This window comes from Anas acuta, chromosome W, assembly GCF_963932015.1.
Source record: "Anas acuta chromosome W, bAnaAcu1.1, whole genome shotgun sequence".
In the NCBI taxonomy this organism is placed as follows: Eukaryota; Metazoa; Chordata; class Aves; order Anseriformes; family Anatidae; genus Anas; species Anas acuta.
The window spans coordinates 29,251,352-29,267,315 of NC_089016.1; the positions used below are offsets into that span (position 1 = coordinate 29,251,352).

Genomic DNA, 15,964 nt, shown 5'->3' on the forward strand with positions numbered 1-15,964 from the left:
TCAGTTCAGACATTGTTTGATCAAAATTTTTAATAATACTAAGTAATCTGGGCAAGGTGCATCTGAGACTTGTTATTTTTTTTCACGCATTTTTTTTTAGGTATCTAGCTCTCCCTATGTTCCCCAAATTTGTAGATCAAATACTAAAACGTTTATTTAGAATAACTCACTTGTTTTTGGAGGAGTATAGCTTCCCCTGGCTTTCTCCCTCCATATCTTTCCTACTTACCTTTACAGAGAACAGTTAAGATGTTAGCCGTACGTGTAGTGTCCTCTTAGTTTATTAGTGTTCATGCTTCCTCAGCAGTTTTCTTGAAAGCTTGGTGTAGAAATGCAGCACCTTATATCTCCAATAGTTTCATCTGCAAAGTGAAGAATAATAATAAGTTTTATTGTCTGTTGGTCTGGTTTGTGTTTCCCTTCCTTTTGTTTTTAAAGGGGCTAATGCTCTGTTTAGAAGACAGTAAGAATGAGCCCTAAGGCTTCAGTCTCATGGAAACTCAGGAAAAATTAATTTCTTTGGAAATTAGATTTTTAAAAATAGCTGTTAAAGCTTTACCCATTGCATCATGAGGTGTAAATTATTTTTGCATGTTGTTGTACTTATAATGTTCCACACATTCTGAATTGTTCCTGCTTAAACTAATGCTTTCCAAAACGTTTGAAGGTGCGCTGGACAGGTGTGTGATGGGAATAACAGCAGTAGAAATCCTGAACGCCTGTGATGAGGCAGTTCCAGCGGCCGTGGACTCCCTCAGTCATCCCGCTGTCAACCTGAAGCAGGCCATGACTCGGCGGAGCCTGGCTGCTCTGAAAAACGTGGCACATCAAAAACTGCAGACTCTTGCCACTAACCTGCTAGCTTCTGAGGCATCCGACAAAGTAAGTTCTGCTCTAGCTTGTCTGTTTCTAATGCAGTATCCAAACAATTTATTTTCGTATGTCATTCAGTAAAACATAGCAAGTCTTTGTCACTGTAACTGACAGGATCTTATCCAAACCACCCTGAAATTTTAATAGGAAGGCATAAACTAACTTCACGTGCCCTTGGGTAAGCCCTGGAAGGACAAGGAGCACAAACTGAAATGGGAAATTTCAGTCTGAACATAAGAAGACTTTGCTTTACTGCAAGGGCAGCAGAGCACTGGAACTGGCTGCACGGGGCGAGGCTCTGGGGTGTCCGTCCTTGGAGATGCTCAAAGCTGGCCTGGGCACAGTCCTGTTTTTGCAAAGGGTTGGAGAGCGCTTCAGCCTCAGCTGTTCCACAGCTCTGTGAACCTACTGGTCACCTCTTATAACTGTAATGCTTCTTTTACATTTCCTATAGAGATGTGGCTTGCAAAAGACATTAAAATATCTTTCTTTAAACCTGTTACTGCCATTTTGAGATAGAAAATACCACGTTTTTTGTTTGTAATATTGATCAATATATTTGCAATGTCAGTATGTGCTTAATACATTAATACCAAGATGTCTGTTAAGAACAAACAGTTTCTATGTTCAGGTGTGTACGTTGGTGCTTCTCTGAAGGAAGATTTTTTGTATTGCATGTGAGAGGATGATTGAGGTATTGAGAGAGAGAAGAAAGAATATCCTGACAATAAAGAAATAGTTTCATGTTTTCAGAACACTGCCATAGCTAGGTTTTTATTATCTCAACTTTATTTATGCTAGGGATTAAAATCTGTAGATATGAGACTGGTGTTAAGTTTCGTTTGTGACCGCATTAAATCCTTTAGCAGGAGTAGTTTTTGCCCAGTCAATAAGGGAAAACAATTACACATGCAGAAGCAAACCCAAGAAGCTAAAGGTTGATGAAGGAATTTTTCATATTTTCATATTATGAAAATATGAAATTTCATATTATGAAAAATGTGTGCTGAAAGAACCGCTTGTGTTTGCAAACACGAGCTTGTGTGTGTTTGTTTGCTTGTTTCTTTTGTTTTTCTCTTGATAAATGCAGGCAGTTCTGGCAGTCTGGCTTCTGACCAGCAGAGAGCAGCAGAGATCTGCTTCGAGCTCTATTCATTTTCCTTTTTTTTTTTTTTTTTTTTAACCTTCCTGCATCCTATTCTGTTTGGAAAAGAGCGGTCCCTTGCACAGGATATTCTTTGGAATGGTGTCACCTTGTTTTTCCAAATATCTGAGTGCCCAGGCTTGTGTGCCAGTATTCATACCGAATCCTCCGAGTGTCAGTGTTACAGCATTAACGTACATTAGGTCTGTAATACTTGATCACAGCTCTGAAATTCCCGATCTTATGAGAATGTCAGTGAAGCATCTTAGAACGATTTTCATGTTTTATACCCTGCGAGTTTTCAAACTGTGTTCACACAGAGCTTCCTCAATTTGTGAATTAAATCCAAGAAAAGTATAAAGACGGTTATCCAGTTAAAATTTTGAAATACCTTTTATTTTCTTTTGTAGGGGAACTTACCTAAATATTCGCATAACTCCCTGATGGTTCAAGCTATAAAGACTAACTTAACAGATCCAGATATACACGTGCTCTTCTTCGATGTGGAAGCTCTGATTATTCAGCTGCTGACCGAAGAGGCCTCGAGACCCAACAGCGCACTCATTTCTCCGGAGAATTTGCAGAAGGCATCTGGCGGTTCTGACAAAGGAGGCTCCTTTTTGACTGGCAAACGAGCAGCCGTCCTCTTCCAGCAGGTCAAGGAGACGATCAAAGAGAATATCAAAGAGCATCTCCTCGACGACGAGGATGAGGATGAAGAATCGATAAGGCAGAGAAGAGAAGATGGTGACCCGGAATATCGCTCTAGCAAATCTAAACCATTAACTTTATTAGAGTACAATCTAACCATGGATACAGCAAAGCTTTTTATGTCTTGTCTTCATGCCTGGGGCTTGAATTCTGTCCTAGATGAGCTTTGCCTTGATCGCCTGGGGATGCTTAAGCCGCACTGTTCTGTGTCCTTTGGCCTCCTGTCCAGAGGTGGCCACATGTCTCTGATGCTCCCCGGTTACAACCAGTCTGTAGGTAAGCCATCCTACGAGGGCGTGGAGCTGGGAAGGAAGATGTCCATTACAGAAGGACTGGGAAAGGGGACGTACGGAGTGTCGCGTGCAGTCACCACTCAGCACCTCCTGTCTGTCATCTCGCTGGCAAACACGCTGATGAGCATGACGAATGCAACTTTCATTGGAGACCACATGAAGAAAGGCCCAACCAGGTACGGAAAGCACTCCCTTTAACTCACAGCAACTTGCTTTCAGAGTCTCTACCTCGATGCAGTGCTTTATTTTGCCAGCCTTTGGTTCCCAGATGATCAGAGTGCATTTCTTCTTATCATGACTAAAGCATTTTTTGTGCCAAAGTAACTTTATTGCTTTTAATTGAGTTACATAACTTACAAACTTAATATGATGTGGAGTTAGAGTAACGTTTGTGCCAGTAGGAATGAGAGGCCAGTTTTGTCCTCTTTGAGTTTTAGTTTTAAATAGATTAAAGAGTAGGTCAAATTCTGAACAGATCAAAACATACAGACAAACTTTTCATCCCCAAGGAGTAAGCTAGGACCTGTAAATGAGATGCATCATTCTTTACAGGATTGCCTTTCAAAGTTTGTTTAGTCACACTGTCTTAGCAAATAATCCTCCCCTCCCTCTTTTTTTTTTCCCTCCCTTCTCTTCCTTTCTCTCCCCTTCATGCATGTTGTGTTCAGGCCGCCTCGGCCTGGCACTCCAGAGATGACAAAAGTGAAGGCACCTCCTTCGATGGCAAGTCACGCAGCTCAAGGACAAATTAAGCAAGGTAAAAATGACTTTTCTTTGGAACAATTTGATATGCCATTTCAGCTCCTGACACTGAAGTTCTCACCTTACTCTCATGTGATTAACCATACTGCTAGCTTCTACAAGGGAGGAAGAAGGTTGATGTATGATGTTGAAGGGTCCTTTAGTAGTCTGCATTTTCTCTTTCATAAGTACAGTGTCTAGGTTTAAGACGTAGAAGAACATTCGATATGGAAAGAGGGCTCACACCCGATGAGAATTGAATTTTGCACTGGAGCAGAGCAGTGAGCAGAGCTTCCTCCAGGTGGTGGGAGCACACAGAAGCTGTCCTGCGAGGGATGGAGGAGGAGGAGGCAGCTCCTCCCTGCTTGCTCTCTAAATTACAGAGCTGCTGTTCCATGCAGCAAATGAGTCGATGCCAAAAATCAAGTTAGATGTGTGTAACATCACGGTGGGGCCACTTTTGTCTTAGTGCCCAGCTCAGGAGCAGGTGCCCATTTGAAAGAGCGGTGCGGCAGCTGGGGAAGCCAGAGCTCCCCACACCACCTCCTGCAGGCTGGGCAGGGGGCACGAAGCCTGCACCAGCAGGGGGGGGTAGGTGGGTGGGGGGCACGTCCGAGTGTGAGCTTGGTCGTGTGTGCCTCCTGCCTGATGAAACAAAGAGGGAACATGTACATCACTGCTCTTACCACCGCTCTTTGAAGGTTTTCTGGGTGTAAGGCCAGAATATGTGCATATAGATAGAATGTAGGGCAGAAGAGCAGTGTTTTGTGTTGTTTTTTTTTTTTTTCCCATAATGTGTTTTATTTTTCGCTAATTCATAAAGAAAATATTGTTCGGACTCATTTGAAACTTTCTTCCTTAATTACATTTAAAAAAAATAAAAAATCAGTAAACAACTGTTATAGTTAACTATTTAAACTTTGTCTTTTCAAGCTACATGAATATGGAGAAACTTACACTTTGTGAAATGGTTGCATTTTGCAGACTACAAATGCTTTTTCATTGTGATATTTTATGGATATTTATCTTTAATATTTTGAATATCCTTCACGTACATCCTTACTTATATCTTTTAAAGCATGGAAGTGCTGTTGTACTAGAAAGCTGGTAAGCACAACAGGTAACTTCATCCATCAACTCTGTGACTTTCATCATTCACATCCAAAAAGGAGGGAAACTTGTATCCCAGGAGGAAACTTACTCATCAGCAACACGTGTGTGTATTCTTTTGCTAATTTATTTTTGGTAGTCTGTGTTTGGAAAGGGCAAGTCAGTTTCAGGAGTGATGAGCATAAAGCTTTTCTTTTCACAATCAAATTTGCTGCATAAATAGAGAAGTAGCAGTCAATAACAAAAAGTAGAAATAAGAATAAAAAGTCAAGTAGAGCTGTTTCAACATGTGGACTTTTTTTCCCAGCTGCTTGCTTTTTCTTTGAAAGATTTGTATTTGAGAGGTCAGGATTTACTGAAGATGGTGTCAGTATGGCAAATTCAATGCCAGAAAAACTATTTCGCACAGAGGATCTGTTTTTAGTTTTTAAGGCACGGTTACACTAGGGTTATCCTTCCCCAAGTGAAAACTATGCAGTTTTTCTTAGAACTAGCTTTGCTGATCGTGGTGATCAGTTACCCAATAGGGAATGAAAAACAATTGATAAAATTAAATTCTGTGCATCGTCAAAAATATAGAAAAATACTCTTGTTCCTAAAACTTTATTTTTGTGGGTTTTTTTGTTGGTTTGTTTTGTTTTTCCTATGTTTGGTGGCATGTCTTGCATGCTCCTGGGGAGAGCTGAGTTTTTGTTTGAATGGCACCCTTAGGTCCTAAGTTTACCTTTGCCTCCCACTGTGTGCTACTTCCAGCATCTCACCACTCATAAATTACTAGTGCTTATTCTTAAAAAATCAATTAGTACGGATACAATTAATGCGTGTTGTGACATGCTTGATCTCCATCTCTTTGACCTGTATTTGTCCCGAGATCTGCAGCTCTGGGCCCAGCTGCTTCCATCGCAGCGATTGTTAGAATTGTCCCCACTTGCAGGGGGAGGACGACAACGGCAAAAGAGGTCAGAAAGGAAAACTTCAAAGGCTTGAGTTTTGTTTTAAGAAAGCAACGACAAAAAGCAGCGGTGTGCTTTTTCTTACACTGACTGGCTGCTTTCATGCAGCTACAGAAGTCCCTTTTGTGGCGCGCTGGTGGCGGTGTCCCCGTACACGTGCCATCGTGCTGCGTTCGTGTGGAAGGGACGGCCAAAGTAGCTTGGATGCAGATGTCCCGCAGCGCCAAAAGAAGTTCACTGCATGAAAAGCAAACAGCCTATTCAGGAGACAATGCTTAATATGTTCAGGAGCCTGAACCCATTGTTGTTCTGCAACGGAATAAAAGTGGGGGATTAATTTGCAGATGCTTGTGCATGACATATGGTAATTTCTCTATAGGAAGGAAGTGTCAGAGAGTGCCCTGTAAATCCCCGCCTTGACCTCTGGTTGTGGCATGTGTATGCCATAAGGTCTGCGCAGCTTTTCATGTGATAATGTTAAGTAATGAGCATTAGTGGGAGCCTAATGTTTAGAACTGCTTTTAAATTACGTTTGCACCGAGAAATTACGCAGCTCACAACGTAAGTACGTCACAGCTCTGGCTTTGAGGACATGCTTGACCTGTGCTCTTTTGTGTTTGCTTCCCTGTAGTCTTACGCAGCGTGGTTTATATGCTGCTGCTTTATGTTCCTAGTCCTTTCTTTTGTTCAGGTTTAAACTTCTCTGAATGGACACGTTTCAAATGGAACTACATTCAAACTAGCTGGCAGTGATACATCCTGTGGCATTTTAGTAGAACAGGTGGGACAGCCCAGGTTTAAAAGGGGCTATTTCGAAATTATTTCTTTAATCTGTAGTCCAAATTCCAAATCTATCTAGAGATGGGGAAGAACAAGAACAAAAGTGAAACTCCTGGTTTTAAACTCCTAGTCAACCGTTATGCCAAACCAAATCCCAGCTTTCTAAAGACATACTTGGATTTATTTTTTTTTACTTACAGGTACTTTCTTTTCAAAACACACAAGTTTATGTTAGTGTATCTGTGTTTCTCTGCGGTTGCATGTCTTCCTCTCACTGACATTGCACTCCTTGTACAGCCTAGAGAGTTTTTTTAAGTTGAGTATTATCACCGTTTCCTCCAGTTTTGTTTGTCATTCTTCAGTGATACTAATCTGTTTTCCAGAAGCTGCTATCCTCACTCTCCGATTTTTTTCTCTTTATTTCTTCTTCTTTCCTCTGCAAGTTGCTCCTGCTGTTTCTTCTAGCACTGAAGCTGGTCACTCTGGCTCTGACACTGCTCCTACTTTACATACCTGTTTCTTAGTAAATGAAGGTATTCTTTCCTCATTTTTTCTATCTATTTGTCTTTTGCTTTCGACTAATGTCCTTTATCATTGTTACGACATGACTTTAGTTTGGTCTGTGTAGATACTTTTCTTTGCTAGATACGGAGGCAGTGGGGTTATTTCTGTGTTCTTTGCCATTAATGCTGGCAGAGGGGGAGTAGATCTGGTTTGTCTGTCCCGGGCTTCCTTTCTGTTCAGTTCTCAACCGCTGTATCAAAGGTTGCATTTCAGATCCTGTTTGGTTTTGCTGTTGCCTTTGGAGGAAAAAGCCTAAGACCCTTTTTAAGTAGGGAAAATAGAAATGTCTTTTCCCCCTGCTGAGGTATGAATGAAAGAAGCTGCACTCCGTGTGGTTTGTATGCCGTTTGGGTGACATTTCCCATCTCCCTTGTGGACGTAGCTGCTGCTGCTTGGTGCGAAGGTTCAGCCCTGTCTGGAGCCTTGAAGGGTCCCTTCTGGTACGAGCACGTGGCACTCGTCTGCTTTGGGGACGAGCGAGCAACAGCATTTTGTAGTTCACATTGCAAACCAAAAGGCTGAAAAAATGTCAGGGTCCTTTTAAAAGGAAAGAGAAACAAAATCATTGCGAGTCACTTACATTTTGGTTTATGAAAACATGAATGATTTAGTTAAACTACTTGGGGTTTGTGTTTGTTGGTTTGTTTCTTCTAATAAATGTTTATTTACACTGTGAAGAATGCCTTCCTGACCCAAAGATTGGCACAAAAAGCAAACAAACAGAAAACAGAAACCAAACAGAAACCAACCCCTTGTATCACTGCATAAGCCTTTGTTTTAATGCCTTTTATTGCCAAGCCATAAATTTGCACTTTCACGCAGGACTTTCAAGTATGAAATGATTTCTTGTAGCGTCAGGAAGAGCTTTATTCGTTAAAACATTTAGGTTTTTATGTTCGCAATTGCTGACAAATTAAAAATATAGATCTATGCGCTTGCCTGAAGTACTTCTCAGGTTTATCAAGTCAATGTAGAGCAGAATGCTACAAGATTTCTTTGTGTAAAGTACATCACAAGCATTTTTATGATCCGTGTCATTTGAGCTTGATATGCTCCCCCGTACAGTTTGTAACTACGTAATGTCACGGCTTTATAGTAGGAGTATACTTGAGGTAAGCTCGTTCGAGTAAGGTTTAGATGGGAAGACGAGGAGGGCAGACAAACGCGTGCTTTTACACATTTGCACACCTTTTAAAATGGGCCAGAAAAGTCTATAATCCTTCAAATGGTAACTCATGCGCGGAGTGTTTTGTAACTGGATTATAAAACTGAATTAAAGTTGCATGTAGGACGTTGTGTGAAATAATGGCAATTATTGTTTGAACAGATCACTTAAATTAGTCCTGTGCTCAGCGCTCATGCTGAGAGCGTTGTGTGTGCAGTGTGTGTGCTGGGCATACTCTGAAGGTTGCAAGCTGACAATCCAAGCCTGTGACTGGGCAGCGTTACTCTTCTGAAGTCTTTTTGAGAGGGGATGGGAAGAAAGAGGGATATTTGTCTAAAACCAGTCCTAATTAAACACAACCTCCTGCTGGTGTGGAGCTCTGAGCAGCTCTTTGGGGCGCACGGTTGGTCCCGGAGGAGCTCCTCGTGTCCCCTCATGGCACAGGGGGCACGTGCAGTGCCTGGGGGTCCGGCTGCAGAAGGGAGAAATCTCTCATTCTGCTGCAAAATTGGTTCTTTTTATTCGTTTCCCTTCTTTCTCCCACCTTCTCCTGAAGACTTAACGCGTACCAGGCCAGTGGCCGATGTGAATTTACTTTCTTGCATTTTAAACTTGGTATCTGCCTGGTGTTTCTGCCTTCACCTCGCCGTCCTGCTGTGTTTTCCCAGGTTGGAGCCAGCTGGCCGCCATGCACTGCGTGATGCTCCCCGACCTGCTGGGGCTGGACAAGTTCCGACCTCCTCTCCTGGAGATGCTGGCCCGCCGCTGGCAGGACCGCTGCCTGGAGGTGATTTCTCTACTTTTGGGCTGGGGATGGCTGCTCTTCCTGCCTCTAGTCAGTGCTCAATTCTCAAAGTCCAAACCTGTGTGTGCTCAAATAGCAGTCCACCTTCTCAAATCTTACTTTTGAGGGGCTTGGTTGGCCCAGGCAGGTCCCAGCACCCCGCTGCTGCCCCTGCCCTGCTGACAGCAGGGACCTGTGAGGACCCCGCTGGCCACTGGGCGTCATCCTGCTGCTGCTGGAAAGGGCAGGGTGGCCAGATTTATGGGAGTAGAGGTTTACGGAGCAGAGATTTATGAGAGTAAACCACCAGAAAACCCACTGGAAAGGCTCAGTCACCCAGCACCAGGAGCTCCGTGCGCTGCCAGGGGCACCCAGGGAGGAAGGAGTGGGGGATTTGCTAGGAAGAGCAGCAGAAAACAACCCAAATCTTGCAAACAAAATTAAGTATTTGAACCTTTAGTTACTTTTTTATTTATGCAAACAGAATGTAGCTTTATACAACTCTTATGTGGTGTTGTCTTTCATTAAGCACATTTCTCCTCGATATAAAAAGTTACCGATTCCTTTGGACACAAGATCCTGGAGTTGTTTATTGCAGATTCAGGAGGGCAGTTTTCCAGCTAACCTGTCAAAACGTTGAAAAAGTGACCGTGTCTCTATATTTTTGTAGCTTCTGTGTGGCATATGGTAGAAACATGTGCTGTACATATTTTTTTAAAAAGAAATTACTGGATTAAAAATTTCTAGGATTCCATTATGAATCTCGTTGGGATCAAAAAACTACTTTTTTTTTTCCAAGAGACTGCTGAGTTGCCTTATTTTTTGGAGCGTGTATACAGTAGTCAGTAAGTGGTTTGTCACCCAACTATTTGATAAATGACTAGCGGGCCTTAACGCTACACCTATGCTGTTCTGGCAAAAATTTTGTTGACTGTGCAGCTTTCAAAGAAGGCAAGGAGGAACGGAGCTGGATTAGGGGCTGTAGGTCTTCAGCAGCCATGTGACTGAATTGGGAATATGGTTTTTGCTACCTGGGTGCCTGTTCTTTGGTTAGGTAGGGTGTACTTTGAGATGGTTTCCCAAGATGGTAATTAGTTTGAAGCTGATTAGAATTTGAAGCCCAGTTACTGGATAGCCTCAGGTGTCAAGTTAGCATATTGCTATTCCCTGCTTGCCCACAGTCTTCTGTTTTACCTTGATCAAGTCACTTAACTTCCTTGTGTTTAAATTCTTTAGACCAAAAAGTCAGGTATTTATAAATGCAGTGAAATCCTCAGGTAGAACACATGAGATTTTGATGGGGGACAAATTGTACGTGACAGTATTTTGTATTTCTTGGCGTAAAAAGCTGGACTTTTTTAATTTTAGAAAACTTTTTTCATATTTATTCACCTGTGGTTTCGTTGTTCAGTCTTCCATGCTACACAGCAGATCTGTGTATCCCATTTGAAAAACTGTTTTTAAGTGATTTTTATCTTCTACTATATTCCAACATTCACCAATGATATTTAGAAAAAATACTGATTCCTTGTGTACCTTGGAATTCTGCTGGACATTTTTGGAAGTGTTTTAGAGAAGGGTGAGCACAAATTACTCCTAGAAAACTAGAATTTTGGTGGTTATTTTGCTTCTGTATTTAAGTAGGAGTGGGGAAAAATGTGGGTTTTCTGGAAGCTTAGTTCAGTTTTCTATTCTATATGTGTTGTTTTTTGTTGTTTTTTTCTTTAAGTGATGCTTTTTGTTGTTCTGGCTAAATTATACTGATAGCATCTTGATAAATATTTGATGTTTGAGTTTGTGTGATTTTTCCGGTTGGTTTTATAGGTAAGAGAAGCCGCCCAGGCCTTATTGTTAGCAGAACTGAGAAGAATCGAGCAGGCAGGTCGGAAGGAGACAATTGATGCGTGGGCTCCGTATTTGCCACAGTACATTGACAGTGTTATATCACGTAAGTAACCCCGTCTTTAATCTGAAAACAAGTGGTTGCTAGATAAAGGCCAAAAAAAAAAGGAATTTCATAAACAAATTGATGAACGCTACTACAAAAAAATGCATTTGGGTTATATATAAAGGTTTGGGGAAATTTTCAAAGTAATTTCACAATCGTGAAATTGCTCGAAGATCCCTAGTGCTGATCAGGTAACTAGAACATTTCAGGACGTGTCATTGGGAATGGAGTGCCCTCTGCAAAGGCAATCCATGCTGCTGAGGGGCTAGGCTGCAGCTGGTAGGTTTCAGGGAAGAAATCTACTATGAAAAGGGCTGAAAAAATAACAAGGTACTGGTGGTAAAACACAGACTTTTTTTTTTTTTTTCCAAGGAGTCTATAATAAAATCATAGAAATGGCTATAAAGGGATCCTTTGGTATCCCCAGAGTATCGAAGGATGCTGAAAGGAGCTAATGCAGGAAATGTCCATCAGCATCTGCTTGACGTCTGATGTGCCTCCAGCCCAGCTGGGTGTTCAGAGACATTGATTACCAGGCGCTGCAAGGAGACGTCGGGTAGAGATGGTAGAACAGTTATCGAGGATTCATTAGGCAGTAATTTATGGTGATGGTTAATCAGGTGAGCATGAGATTACAGAGCTTCCTTTGGTACCGAAACATAGAGCACTTCATAAAAGTCTAAAACTAAAAGTTAATGGGCTTTAGGGTGTTAGAAGCTCAAGCTGGCTTTGCAAAGTGCGTGTAGTGTGCAGAAGCAACAGAGATGTGTCTTGCAATGCTCTGCCAAGATGTCTTAAATTGTCCCAGAAGTATATCAAGAATGAGAGCTGTTCCTTTTTCATCTCTCCTGCAATTTGTAAAAATGCAAGAGAATTTAAAAATGAAATTTGTTAATTTTAAAAAACAGCCGTTTCATGCAGGCCTCTGCATAGTCTTTTTTGGTAACTGGCTGTTCCTGCTAACCTTCTGACTTAGTGTAGGCTACATATGCTATTACCTATTCTTTTGAATCACTACTTCAATTATTTAATGTAGTTTTAAGAGAAAAGAGTGTTTTTCATAGCAATTGTTTTCTAACATCTTCATGTCCTCGCTTCTTTTTCTAATTAGTTTATTGGGTGTTACCTGAACAAATCAAATGCATGAAAGTTATACAAATTAAAAATCTTAAAACTATCAGATGAAACAATTCGTAGTTTTGTGTGATTATGGACCTAACTGGGTTTCTCTTAAAAATCAGCCGATCCCTTTTGATGAAATGCTGTCCATTAAAGCATTGCACTTGTAAGCGGAATGAGACAGGGAATTTCTCTTAAATACTTTACTTGCATACTGTGAAAATCGCTTAGATTTCTGAATGATTGGCCTTACTTGGAACAGTTGGTTGACGGGCAGAGAAGGGTTTTAACGGAATTTAGTATTATCAAGGGCACATTAAGTCTCCTGTGTGCCTTGAGCCACTACATGCAAATACGTATTTACCAAAACATCAGGCTTCTGATTGTAACTGTGCACGTACGTCTCGAATTAATACTGTGATATCCAATATAATCTTCCTTCTCAAAATAAAATCAATCGTTACTGACCACTGTTTAAACTGCTGTGTTTTTCTCCAGAACTGCTATTTTCATTGTATTTGTTGATAATAAAGCAGAGATCGTCCAGGCTCTAAGAATCTATTCTTGGAAGATGCGTCAGCGTCATAAGATACTCCCTTCAGTTATCTGCCTAGGAACTTGCCTTTATAGAACAATGACACAATATAAAGATACAAAGAGATATAAACACACCTGCCATACATAACAAAGCAGTAAAAAAATTATAGTTTAATGGATGAGAATGTTTGCTTTTAAGTAGTAGGCATTCATTTTCCTGAAGATGTGATTCTTTCTCCGCTGAAGAATGTTGTTTCTATTCAGGGAAGGATCTCTATTAAATACCAATTGATTTTTGAGAGATGTGTAATAATCTTATTAAATCTAAATTGAATGCATAAATTACATGGAACACGCTGTTTTCAGGTGATGTTCAGAATTTGCTGGTGAGGCTAAGCTGTTGTTAATTACAGCCTTTAGCCATGTAGTGGTTGCCTTATTACAGGGATGTTGTTGTGCAGTTAGGCGTGCAGCCAGGCAGCGAGTAAGAAGTGTTGTATGGACATGCCAGAGAGCCTCCATCCGTGCTGCCAGATATTTGTGCCATTCGGTACGTTAGGGTTTATTTTCTAATTGATCCTTTTCTGAGGTCAGTTGTACTCAGTTCATAGAATACAGTTCCAAAAAAGGACCTTCTGTTTAAGGTACTTGAAAACAACTGGTAATTCATGCTAATTCCAATCCTCGTGCCATTTCTGGTACTCCTCCTTACTTAAACACTTCCATTGGAAAGCATGAGCAGTGTGCAGCCCTATTTTGCATGCGCATCAGCTGGGAGCATAATACTTTGTTCTGCCTCTCGTGTTCAGGCCACAGGTAAGGCATTTGGTTTTTGTATAGCCATTTAATCGCTAGGGGCTGACTGGTTTAAAAAAACTCCAGTGTTTTGTATGTATTCAGTTCAAGTATGCATACAGCATACCTGGAATTTTACTAATTACTAAATTAGGATAAGCTTATCTATCAGAACCAACAAGAAGGATTTAAAGCAGGGAAAAAATAGAGAAATCAGCTGAGGAGTACGGCTGAATGAATGACTGGAATGTAAATGTTCAATATTGTTAAGGCACTGATATTGAAAAGCTGTAAAACAGATGATGAGTAGCAAATTGGAATTCATTTATTTTATATTAGCAGTGTGGAAAACTATGTAACTTGAACCAAGTTTGTGCTTCTCCTGAATGGCAGGGCAGAGATGGCATTTAATAGTGGTATTGTCTGCGAGAGCTACACAAAGATGCTGACATCCTGAAGAGGAATAATAATTGTGGTATCAGAAAGGAGAAATGAAATAATTAAGGAACTAAAAAACTTGCTCTTGTGGGTAGCGAGTGAAGTATACAGATGTGTCCTTAGTTCTAGTATAGGACATGATAAAAGAGAATACCTTTTTAAGAAGGTCTGGGGAGGAATTGAAGGGGATAAAAATAATTTAAATGGCCAAAATGGTTGCAGTGGATTTCTGAAAAGCAGAGTTTTATGCTAGAAAGGCAAGCAGCAGAAATATGATAGATCAAGAAACACCGCTTTGTTTCTTTCATCATCCACTTCTCCCTAACTCCCCTCTTAATAAAGGAGCATAAAATATCAGCATATTTGTGCACATCTCACTGCTTTACAATAATTCTTATATTCATCTTATTTTTACATTCTTATATTGCTTTTTTTTTGGACATGGCAGGTTCCTTTTTAATTGAAATGAATGCTAATTACTAATAAAAGCTTGCAGCTTATATGATACTTAGTCATCTGCGCTTAATTGACTCTTGAATGTCTCCAGTGTGTGGTACTAGCAAACAGAGATGAAATCTCTTCCCCATTTGTATATTCAGCGCACAGATCCAATAACAGTTTGGAACATGACCTTACTCAGCAAGATCAAGCCAACTCTCGTGTCTCCCAGCTTTTTGATGAAATGTGTTTGGGAACTTGAAAGGCAAATTTGCACTGGATTATCTTTAAATAATCTTTTAACTAATGCAAGAGAGAGTCTTGTGAACAATAGAGGTTCAGATTGTCGAACTTTTGTTCCAGTCACACTGCCAGCTACTTCAACGAAAAAGTACGTGCTCGGCCAGCTTTTATTCCCATACCTGCTGTTGCATTTTGATGAACACAGAAAAATGTGAGCTGGTACCCCAGTGCATATAGAATATGGCATCTTAGGAAACAGTTTCATCAAAATTATTTAATTCAGATTTATTTATTTTTTTTTTTTTTACAATGTATGGTAACATTTGCTGAAACAATAACTAAGGCTTCATATTTACTAACATTTCTAATTTTTTTCTTATGTTCTCAAGGCTTCATTTTTCTATCACTGCTCGGTAGTTACACAATAAAAACGCAAGTGTTTTTTTTCTAACGCTGTGTTTTTAATCAGTTTGCATAGACTTATGCATGTAATTTGTATCTGATGTTCCCTAACAACCTGATGATCAGCTGAAAGTCTTAGGACTGAGTACGATTAAGGTCTCTGTACCTCTGTTGTGATTTTATTCTGCAGTTTTTCATCTCATGGGTATTTTACTCTATGAAGACTTCTCTTTGTTTTGCTTTACATCTGTCAGATTATCTCATTTTCCATTAGTTTTTATAAGTTTGTTTACCAGTTAATACTTTAACAGCTCTACACTGTACAATAATTGATTCTTCTTAAAATGCTACAATTTTTTTTATCCTCTAAATTACTTGTTTGATATGAATAGTCTTTAAAATGACATAGGAGACTTGATGGAGTAATAACATGTTCCTGTAGATCTATTACAGTCATTATAGCGCTGGAAAGTGCATTTAGTAGTTCTAAAGCCTTTTTACTTTTAAGCTCCACCAGAATATGTTAATTTGAAGACTCTGCCGCATCCTATGTTGCCTTCTGCAGCAGTGCTTGAATCATTTAAATACATGCTGAGGCATGGCAGAGGATGGAGGGGGTCTTAGTCGTGCTCCTGTATCCATGTTAAAGGCAGTAGTTGCATCTGTAATGAAGATTTGGGGGAGTAGCTGACTATACAATTTCATTAAGTTTTCTTACGAAAAAAAGAAATTGCCTATTTCCCAAAAGAATTTGCCTGTTTTTCATGAAAATAAGCCTTGTACTAGTAAGGTGGTGACACAGAAGACTCTGTGCATGGTGTCCTCTATTCATATTTCTCCCTTCCCAGCTCCATCTTGGGTTGAAACATGACATTGGTGGTCTAAACGTACGCAGAGATCTCACAGTCAGTGTAAATACAAATTAG

At 40.4% G+C, this 15,964-nt stretch overlaps 1 protein-coding gene across 2 annotated transcripts in view; it reads left to right on the forward strand.

The window, feature by feature from the left end:
• The window catches only part of WDR7 (WD repeat domain 7), a 95,471-nt gene that overhangs the window by 15,806 nt on the left and 63,701 nt on the right, over nucleotides 1–15,964 (forward strand). The window contains exons 14-19 of one of the 2 annotated variants that reach the window (XM_068664860.1): nucleotides 668–882; nucleotides 2,428–3,197; nucleotides 3,690–3,778; nucleotides 7,049–7,138; nucleotides 9,003–9,121; nucleotides 10,943–11,066. In XM_068664860.1, the coding sequence (XP_068520961.1) occupies nucleotides 668–882; nucleotides 2,428–3,197; nucleotides 3,690–3,778; nucleotides 7,049–7,138; nucleotides 9,003–9,121; nucleotides 10,943–11,066 (1,407 nt within the window). The remainder of the gene's footprint in view (nucleotides 1–667; nucleotides 883–2,427; nucleotides 3,198–3,689; nucleotides 3,779–7,048; nucleotides 7,139–9,002; nucleotides 9,122–10,942; nucleotides 11,067–15,964) is intronic. The other variant, XM_068664861.1, reaches the window with a different exon arrangement.